This window comes from Panthera uncia, chromosome B1, assembly GCF_023721935.1.
Source record: "Panthera uncia isolate 11264 chromosome B1, Puncia_PCG_1.0, whole genome shotgun sequence".
In the NCBI taxonomy this organism is placed as follows: domain Eukaryota; kingdom Metazoa; phylum Chordata; class Mammalia; order Carnivora; family Felidae; genus Panthera; species Panthera uncia.
In genome coordinates, this window is record NC_064811.1 from 137,304,751 (window position 1) to 137,315,425 (window position 10,675).

The 10,675-nt window shown below is 38.4% G+C and overlaps 1 protein-coding gene across 1 annotated transcript; it reads right to left on the reverse strand.

The window, feature by feature from the left end:
- Positions 1–7,801: 7,801 nt before the first annotated feature.
- Positions 7,802–10,457, reverse strand: TKTL2 (transketolase like 2). Its single transcript, XM_049631273.1, has one exon. It carries the CDS (start codon positions 10,397–10,399, stop codon positions 8,522–8,524), a length of 1,878 nt encoding a protein of 625 aa, XP_049487230.1. The 5' UTR covers positions 10,400–10,457; the 3' UTR covers positions 7,802–8,521.
- Between the last annotated feature and the right edge of the window lie 218 nt (positions 10,458–10,675).

The following is a 10,675-nucleotide window of genomic DNA, read 5'->3' on the forward strand; positions in this document are numbered from 1 at the left end:
ATCAAATAAATCCCACTTTAGAAGGTATAATTAATGGTGTGCCTTAGACACCAGGTAATATTTTCATTTTACTTAGTGAATATTCTAATATCTGTACTTTTCATGTGGGAAAGGATTAATAATGTTCAAGGTCTTTTCAAGTTTCTCATTTAATCTAAACCTGGATAATTTCATAAATGCATCTCATGACAGTATTGCTAAAAAAAAGTACACACTTTAGAGATGTTTAATGTAAACTCAAAGTTCTCATTTTAGGAAACTTGAATAACATTCTTATGCAAAAAAAAAAAGTCCAATAATTTAGCAAGTGGAGAAACCTTTACTTTGCCTTTTTAAAATTTGAGGAACATTTGTGGTGCCTGGGTGGCTCAGTTGGTTGAATGGCCGACTTCGGCTCAGGTCACAATCTCACAGTTTGTGAGTTTGAGCCCCTCATCGGGCTCTGTACACAGCTCAAAGTCTGGAGCCTGTTTCGGATTCTGTGTCTCCCTCTCTCTCTGCTCATCCCTCACTAGTACTCTGTCTCTCTTTCTCTCAAAAATAAATAAAAACATTTAAAATTTGTTTTTAAATTAAAAAAAATAAATTTGAGGAACAGTTTTCAAGGTTATCTACTACAGTCCAAGCAAAATATCTTATCATCTACATCTTCTGAGCGATTTTGGGCAATGATAAATGTTGTCCTCAAAACAGACCTTATTCTTACCGAAGGCAACAGTTTTATGGAGCATTTATTTTAATACCGTATAAAGAAAACATTGAAATGTTTTAAAAGGTTTTCTCATTTCCTGATTTTTAAATGGATTACTGCTTTTGACTGATCTTGGAAGAGGAGAGAAAGAAAGAAAGAAAGAAAGAAAGAAAGAAAGAAAGAAAGAAAGAAAAAAGAAAGGAAGAAAGAAATCACAAATTTATAATGTGGGCATACTTACATACTATATATACTCTCACATCATAAATTTAAATTATTAGAATGTTTCACCTCAAAATTGTTTTACTAGGTTTTAGTTACAAAGTTAAGTTGCAGATTAATTACATAGTTGCTTTAAAATTTAAATTCCTCATCATCTGACAGTCATTTGAGTTCACAAAACTGTCACTTGGAAAAAAAATTCAAGAGGGAATTGATGTGATGATATATTATATATGTTAATTGTTTTAATTTCTAATTTTAGAGAGAGTGTGCACAAGCAGTGGGGAGGGAGGGGGGTGGAGAGAATCTCAAGCAGGCTTCCCGCTCAGCATGGATCCCGATGTGGGGCTCCATCCCACAATCCTGGGATCATGATCTAAGCCAAAATCAAGAGTCAGACGCTTGACTAACTGAGCCACTCAGGTGCCTCTGTGCATGTTAATTTTTTACCTTTAACTTTACTGGTGATCATCTAGGGGTGACTGATAAGAATTTTGGAAGCAGGAGGAAAAAAATCATCTTTTTTTGTTTTCTTAATGTCATGCCTCTTGTGAGGAGTACAAATTGATATGTCCTAAAGTAAGAATTTAATAAGGAGGGAGATCCCTTTTGTCTCCTAAAAGAATAGTGTAGTGTATTGTTTAGACTTAAAGGCAGGTTAACTTTTATTTCTTTAAGTATGAGGTATCATTATAACATGCAATTTATAAATGTCCTAAGGTAAAAGTTAAAAACTAAAATAAATAAATACATTCATGTGTTTACCAAAATACTGTATAATAATGTTCATAGCAGCGCTACTTTATAGCCTTGAACTAAAAACAAACCCAATGTTTGTCAATAATTTAAAGATATAAATATCCTGTGGTATATCCATGATTTGTAATACTGTCCAGCAGAGAAATTGAATGAATGTCAAGTACAGTTAACAATATGGAAAATTCCATAAGCACAATGTTCAGGAAATGAAACCAGATATAAAATAGTACACACTGTAATATAACATTTACATAAAGTTCAAAAACAGGTAAAAGTAATCTGTGGAGCTAGAAGTTAAAATAGTGGTTCCTCTGAAGAGAAAGAAGAAACAACACATGGGCGGGGGCAAGAACGTGGCTTCTGTAATGCTGCTATAATTCTTCACTCAGTGTGAGCTAGAAGAATGTTTCCACTTTGTGGAAATTCACTGAACTGTGCACCTATGATTTGTGCACTTTTTTGATTGGATACTATACATCAAAACAGTTTGTTAATTTTTTAAATAAAAATGTACATGGAAGGATTTAAAGTACCTTAAAACCTTGGGTTGCAAATAACTTGTTCTATGAGTATACCTCAAGATGAGCAAACATTTTTAATAAATTTGAATTTGATAAATGAGCAATGTTTTGCAATACAAGTAGTACATGTTGCTGAACGTCCCATGATTACAACTGAGCCAATGGTTGTTCTCTTTCCCTCTCACCCTGCAGGATTGTGGGTGATCATCAATGCAATGCTACATTTCCGTGAAATTCTCAAAAGGAGGCAAAAGCAAGTGTCATTGGAAAGGTTCCTTGTTAGAGTTCCATGAAAAGACAAAGATTCCATTGAGCTGGTAGATAGCAGTGATTAGTGATAGCAAAAGTCCTCCTACACAATAACCCTCCTCCTCCTCTTGGCTGCCTCACACCAGCCACAAAGGTTTTCAAAGGTAAGTGCAGGTTAATTTGTTTATTTTTCTTTATATTTTATATTTTCTGTATTATTTTGTATTAAATTACAGTATTGTAATCATTTTTACATGAATCTTTTTGGGTTGTGGAATGAATCATCTGAGTTTCCATTATTTCTTATGGGGAAATTCACTTTGACACACAAGTGCTTTGGATTACAAGCATGTTTCTGGAATGAATTATGCACCTAATCCGAGGTTTTACTGTATATGAAAACAATACCATTTATGTGTGAGTGGGTTGGTGTAAACAGAAGCTAAAGTGTTCTAACATCCTTGCATTGTCTAGAGAGAGTGAAACTACCAATTAACCAAATGCCCCTATTTTCAAATGACTTGTACAGCTGGTTGAGTTAGGTGGCTCTTAATGTAATTAATGTCTATTATTTATTTGGTCTCAATCTCTTACCTAAAGAGTAGATGCTATCAGAATAGTTCAGGGAGTGATATTTAGTGCAGGTGAAAATTTGAAATGAAAGTATACTTTTTAGGGTTTTGGGAATAGATTACTATATACTCAGTAGTTTTCAGAGGATGACTAACTTGGGCCAAGGGTAACTTTTCTTTTCTGCTGTCAAACCTTTTGTATATAAATGGAGCTCTAACACTTCAATGCTACCATAAGAATAGAGCAGTAGATACAGTCCTAAAGAGTCAGATATCTGTAAGGCCAAGAGACAAAAAGACAAGACATCAGCTTAGCAGCATCTGGGTACCGAGGGAGGTTCCCATAAGTGTTTCTTCGATGTACAGATGACCCTGTCTCCTGAACTGACGAGAAAGCTCAGGTACCACACTATAGCTATTTGTTGTGTTTTATTTTTACAAAATCTCTGTTTATACTGAATAAAAAATCTATTTAAATCAGAAACATAATTCAGGAGGGGAAATAAAAAAGAAATGAGACAGGTATAATGGAACTTAGGAAACAGTTTTAGAAACAAAACAAGTGACATTCTCTTTCTGGAGAGTAAGTTTCCTCATCTGAGAAAATGGGGATAATAATAAAATACATATTTCAAGATTACTGCGAGAATCATATGAAACACATAACTTTAAAATCAGGCTTGGGGCGCCTGGGTGGCTCAGTTGGTTAAGCATCCGACTTCAGCTCAGGTCATGATCTCATGGTTCGTGATTTCAAGCCTCAAGTCGGGCTCTGTGCTGATAGGTCAGAGCCTGGAGCCTGCTTCGGATTCTGTCTCCCTCTCTCTCTGCCCCTCCCCCATGCATGCTCTTTCTCTCTCTCTCTCTCAAAAATAAATAAACACTAAAAAAAAATTTTAAAAAATAAAATCAGCCTCCACGACATACTAGCTATGTTACGTTGAGCAAGTTATGCACACATAAGCTCTCTCCACTTTAGCTTTCTCATCTGTGAGATAAGAATATAGTAGAATTTATCATTCATGGAGTAATTTTCTTTTGAACACGTTAGTATAAATAGTGTGATGTACACACACATGTGAGTGTATATGTCCATATGTGTGTGTGTCCACTTATTTTCACCTACATGTATGGGATGCTTAGTTTGCTTTTGAAGTACACTAATGCATAATCCATACCACAATCCATTTGTTAATAACATATGGTTATTCAAATAACTTTTCATTGGTGAAATACATTGTATTTAAGATAATGGGCTTGACCATAAATTTTATGCATATTGCTCTCCCTTTGAAGGTATGAGATATAAGGATCTGGAAAAGTCAGCCATCTATCTTTCGGAGGAACAACACTCCACATCTAGAGCTCTGTGTCTTTCACTTCGCAGGGTACTCCTGATCCAACTAAATGATTGCTATTTCTCCTTTTGGAATATAATTGGTTCCAGAGCTGATCATCAGTACACTTTACAGTATAGTCCTTCTGGCAGGGTATCTTCTGATTAGTTCAACATTCATTCTTAGCAGTAGGTGCCCAGACTATGCTGGCTGTTAAATATTTAGAACTTCACTCTTACTCATGCCCAACTTGGAGCAAACATTTATCCAGTGAGCTTGTAACACTGCCTTACAATAGAGGGCTCACAACAACACACTGTGTGACTGTTTTTTTTTTTTTTGACTTCTTGTAAATAAATGTGTATTTGTTGGATTTTGGTTTAACGGCTTGCATTTATTCCAACTTATGACATAGAGATAAGGTTGTCTAAATTTCAGAATACTTGCACACGTGAAATAAAGGTACATGTACAAAGCTGCATCGTCAGCCTTAACCACTTTCCAAACTCTGCAAACACAACCTTCCAGCCAAGTAAGAGCCACTTCTCCTCTTACCTCTTTTCTGGCCTAAAACTCTAGCTAGCAGTTGACGAGGCTGGGAGAAGGAACAGGGGAAAGGAAACCAAGCAAAGACAATAACCCGCCTTTCACTGAGAGTGAGCAGCTGCTAACTATGGCCCTTTGTTTGGGTGAAACGAAGCAAAAGAAAATGGAAGCATTGCTTAATAAGTATACACACACACACACACACACACACACACACACACACATGATATATTTTAATCACCGAATCCTGATTGGATTTTTATGATTTAAAATGATGATACCTAAATGTGGACAGGGATGTCATGGGATCTGTCCAACTTTCCATTCAGTGAGTCACAGTGAATTTACCCACACTGAACACTTTTAAAAGGGGCAGAGGGAAACAAAAATAAATTTTTTTTGAATTTAATCATAAATCCTTTTCATTCAATGTGTGTGATATAAACATATTTAAATATTATATTAAATTTATGTTATATAAAAATGTTAAGAATTATGTTTCTTTTTATAACTGGTTTGATTAAGGTGACTCAACTCTTGTGTATATAATCATAAAATGGTTTTATTTTTTCATTAACTGTTGTCTATATTCTTTTTATTTATTTACTTATTTTGAGAGAGAGAGTGGGTGTGTGCCCGAAGATGGAAAGGGCAGAGAGTGAGGGAGAGAGAGGATCCCAAGCAGGCTGCACACTGTCAGTGTGGACCCTGACGTGGGGCTCAAACCCACAATTTTGAGGTCACGACCTGAGTCGAAATAAAGAGTCTGATGCTTCACTGACTGAGCCACCCATGTGCCTCTCATCTGTATTTTTTGAAACACCCCTTGTCTCTTTCCATTATAAGTAAGCACTTTTCATGCTATCTCTAACTAATTTCATAACACTTTCAGTCATTTTCACTTATTTAAACATCTTCCCCCATCATAGTAATATTTCAGGACCTCCTTTATGTATCACAATAGTAATAGCCACCAATACTTCTCAACCCCCCAAAACCAGACCCTCTCTGATTGCACCCTGTAGAATGTAGTAATTCCTGTACAGTTCAGTAAACATGGATAACTAAATATCTGCCAGTACCCCATATTATTATGACTTAAAAATCAGAAACATCGATCCTTTTACTTTTTCTTTAGAAAACTATTCTTTCCCCAAAAGGAACCCTCAAACTCCTAGGTGCTTAAGAGCCATTGCTGTATTTAAAAATTTAACCTTCTGATTTCTTCTTTTACTATCTGTAAGAAGGACTGCCGGCAGGCCTTCTCTAGTACAACCATAAGCAAGGCAGCTGTTGGCAGTCCTAGCTGTCCCTGGAATGGCAGTTGGCTCTCTTGAAAATCTAAAAGACCTTTTTCTAAGTGAATCAACAAATAGCAGACCAGAGGTAAGCCAATGATCATGGTGTTGATCAAAATCAAAACTGCATCTTCACAAGCGTTAGCAGTCGTCAAGGGTTAGCATCAGTTAGGACTATTCTCTACTAAGATTTCCATGGAGACTTAAAAGACCTCAGGATAGGGCCACCTGGCTGGCTGAGTTGGAAGAGCATGTGACTCTTGATCTTGGGGTTGTGAGTTCAAGCCTCACATTGGGTATCGAGATTACTTAAAAAATAAAATCTTAAGAAAAAGAAGATCTCGGGACAGATTCAAGGCTGGAACACATTCAAGGTAACAAAACTGGATTTGATTTCATTTTACCTGAAAAATTGTAGACATGAAATAAGAAGTTTCATCTCCTATATATTCTCTCTAGAGCTGATGGCCACTAATTGATGCCTTGTGGGACAGAACATTTGCAGGAACGATTCATAAAGGTTTCCCTGCCTTCCTATAAAAAAATATTTCTGGTAGTCTCAAAGATCCCATTAGTCATTATAAAACAAAACAAAACAAAACAAAACAAAAAAAAGCAAAAACCCACAAAAACCCCTGATCTATTGTCATTTTAAAAGGTGTGTTTATGCATGTAGGGTTGGAAACAGATCATTTTTCATCCCGCAGTTATGTTTAAGCCCTAAAAGCTGAAGCTCCTTCCCAGTATGTGCAAATTATAACAAGTAATTTTGCATTAGCAATTTATTTTGTTCTGTGTCTGCATCAGTGTTATCCCTAAACTTTGGAAAAATTAGGGATGGAGACTATTATTCAGTACCCCACTCATAGATATATGTAATATTTGATTCATCGATGTTACTATATGGGAATGACTATATGGAAGATTCAGTTATAGATCCCAGGTGAGAAGCGCAATGAAATGGATTTGGGTTTTGGTGATAAGTGAGGGAATTTTTTTTTTTTCCTTATTTGTAGTTTCTAAATTTCCACAGTGGTCCTATAGCAACTCTTTATTTTTACAAAGTAATTTTTAAATCTTATGAAATAAAAGAGTAATTATCACGATCAATTTTCAAAAGAAGAAACTAGAACACGATCCAAGAAAAAAGGCACTAGTAAAATGAGCAGCCCCAGATCTCTCTGCTTCCTAGGTTAGTATTTTTTTTTATCTCTACCATACCTTCTAGAACAATTCCTGACACAAATTGGTGATGCCTCCAAGGAACTTAATAGGGGCACTTAATGAAAGCAATAAAAATACAGAATTAATCTGATATACCAGAGTAATTTTACATTTAGTTTTGGACCTCAGGTTTCCCTTCAGTTTATCTGATTGGCACTTTTTCCTTATATTCCAGCCAAATAATTTATGTTTTCAGAGCTAAAAGTAAGGAGCCTGCTTCAGAGATGTTTTTCTGCCCACACATTATTCTCTAGTGATTTACCTAGAGCTTGGACCTTTTTCCAGGATTTCCGTGGGGGGACACGCCTCTTTCTGCTTCTGATTTAAACAAAATATCAAGGAGAAGCCAAATCATACATGCATGGCACAAACTAAATAAAGCTGATGGTTTTTCAATGCTTTATTACATTGATGTCAATATCCTTACATGAGTATAATCAAGTTAGCAATCTGGTTTGGTCACTGACAAAAGGAAACATTTCTAAAACCTCACAGAACAGTGTAGGACACAAACGAAAACTAGTTATGCTTTCATCTCTTTATGGAACAGTCACCACATGCCATCCAGTACATCATATACACGTTTAGTGCTGCTCAACAGCTTCTAAATGGTAGAGGAGAGATGAGGCAGACATCAGAGGAAATTTTAAGGCAATTGCAGTCAAACATTATCCAGGAAGCTGCAGGTACAATAGCATTCCATGAAAGCTGGAACTTGCCTCAGAACCTGGACTATTGAAGTGTACAATTAAATTCTTTTTTTTTTTCTTTACTTACAAGGAAATTACATACATTTGCGAAACTGTTACCTCTATGTTGATTCTCAGTGCAGTTATTTGTAGTCTTCCAGAAAACTTTGTTTGAGGTGGTTGTTTTGTTTGCTATTCCTGTTACCCAAAATGTTATAAGCTACTTTAATGATTAAAAAATGAGAGCGACATCTGTATACACAGTGACAGTTTAATGTCTCTCTCTTAAAAAAACCACAATGGCATCGATATGACGGTTTAGTAACAACAATCATGAATGTAATATAAAGATGCCAGTGTTTTAAGATCAAAGCAAAGCCAGCCAACAGACTAACTCTAAGAAATGAGCTATTTTAGTTCATTAAAGTATTTTTCACAGCCGCTATGATGTGTCTGGCACTGATACCAAACTTATCCAGCAATTCACCAGGTTTTCCACTTTGAGGCACTTCTGACACTGCCAGCTGATGAACAAGGATGTCAGGCTCTCTAGAGACAGCTGCACATACAGCTTCTCCAATGCCACCTTCCCGGTAGTGATCCTCCACTGTGATAACCCGGCCACCTGTAGCTCTTGCATTGGAGATGATGTTGGCAGCATCCAGGGGTTTAATGGTAAATGGGTCAATGACACGGATAGAAATACCTTGTTGAGAAAGACTGTCAGCAGCTGCTAAGGCTTCATGCAGAGTAACTCCAGCTCCAATAACTGTGACTTTGTCATTGACACTCTGGCGGATGACCTTGGCCTGCCCAATCTCAAAATTTTCTTGTGGGGTATAAATAACTGCAGTTTCTGGTTGGCTGGTCCGAATGAAGCACATTCCTTTGGTATTGGCAGCCAGATAAACAGCATACTCTGTTGAGACGGCATCACTTGGATAGAAAACGGTACAGTTGGGAATACTTCGGAACATGGCTAGATCCTCCAGGGCCACCTGGGAGGGTCCATCGTCACCAATGGATACCCCACAGTGGGAACCAATAAGATTGATATTGGTTTGAGATATGGCTCCCATCCTTATCTGATCGAATGCTCTGGCCAAAAAGGCAGCAAAGGTACTAACAAAAGCAATGGTTCGACCACGTGTGGCACAGCCTAGTGCCACACTCACCATGTTTTGCTCAGCAATAAAACACTCAATAAAATGCTCAGGGTGCTCTTTATTGAATATCTCAGAAAAGGTGGCGTTTTTTGTGTCACCATCCAGGACAATAACTCTTTCATTTGCGTGGCCCAGTTTTGCCAAAGCCAAACCACATGCTTTCCTAGTAGCTATCGTGTCACCAACTATATATTCAGGCAGACAGGTCATTTTTATATTGCTGATGCTGATTTGAGGTGAGTCTTCAATGGGAGGTTTTGGTATGAGATTCCTGTTGGTCTGTATCTGACTCTCAATTAATTTGATGATTGTATCTACTCTTTCTTTTGGCATCGGCTTTCCATGCCAATTTTCTGCATCCTCAATATCTGGAATACCCCGGCCCTTGAAGGTCTTTGCAACTATGGCAGTGGGCTTGTTCTTCACTTCAGCCGCTTGCCAAAATGCTTGGCATAATGCCTCCACATCATGGCCATCCACTAGGTAAGTATTCCACCCAAAGACTTCACAGCGATTCTGATAGATGTCTGTGCAGTGCTCAAGAGGCGTGGCTCCACTTTGTCCTAAGCGGTTCACGTCGAAGACTGCCACGAGATTGTCTAAATTGTAGTGAGAAGCAAAGGCCAAAGCCTCCCAGACAGAGCCTTCTGAGGATTCGCCATCCCCTATGAGGCAGAACACCCGGTAGCTGGCTTTGTCGAAGTACTTGCCAGTATAAGCCATTCCACACGCGGCACCTAATCCTTGCCCAAGTGATCCTGTTGCCACATCAACAAACAGCACTCTTGGGGTGGGATGTCCCTCCAAGTCACTGTGAATTTTCCTCAAGCTCAGCAAGTCAGATTCGCTGATGTTGCCCACCTCTGCCCAAGCGGCATAGAGGATTGGGGCAGCATGGCCCTTCGAGAGGATGAATCGGTCGTTGTCGGGATGTCCTGGGTCTGTCTGTTTATACCTCATGGTGTGGAAGAAGAGCACGGACATGATCTCGGCTGCACTGCAACATGAAGTGGGGTGGCCGGAGCCAGAGGCACATGTGGCCCTGATGGAATGGATTCGCAGGCGGTTGGCCACGTCCCGCAGCACCTGCACGGTGTTCCCATCAGGCTTGCAGTCGTTGGCCATGACGGTAAGCTCACCAGTCGGCTCAGGGCAAACGCTGCCTGCGCACCCCCGCACCGTTATGTCACGTGACCGCCGCCCCTGGCCCCGCCTATTCCAGGAAGTGAGCTCCGCCAACGGTAAGAGCCGCGGGAGGAGAGGCTTTGTCGCGAGACTCAGGGTCGCTGTGCACCTTTCTTCTTCCGCGCACGGCCGTGTCGTTCTGCACTCAATGGAATGTATTTTTATATTAATTGTGTCACTTAATGTTCAACATTATTAAAAATAATAAAATTTATT

Bases quoted from the DNA above. Each gene is read 5' to 3' on its own strand.
- TKTL2 (XM_049631273.1), bottom strand. From the start codon at position 10,399: ATGGCCAACGACTGCAAGCCTGATGGGAACACCGTGCAGGTGCTGCGG.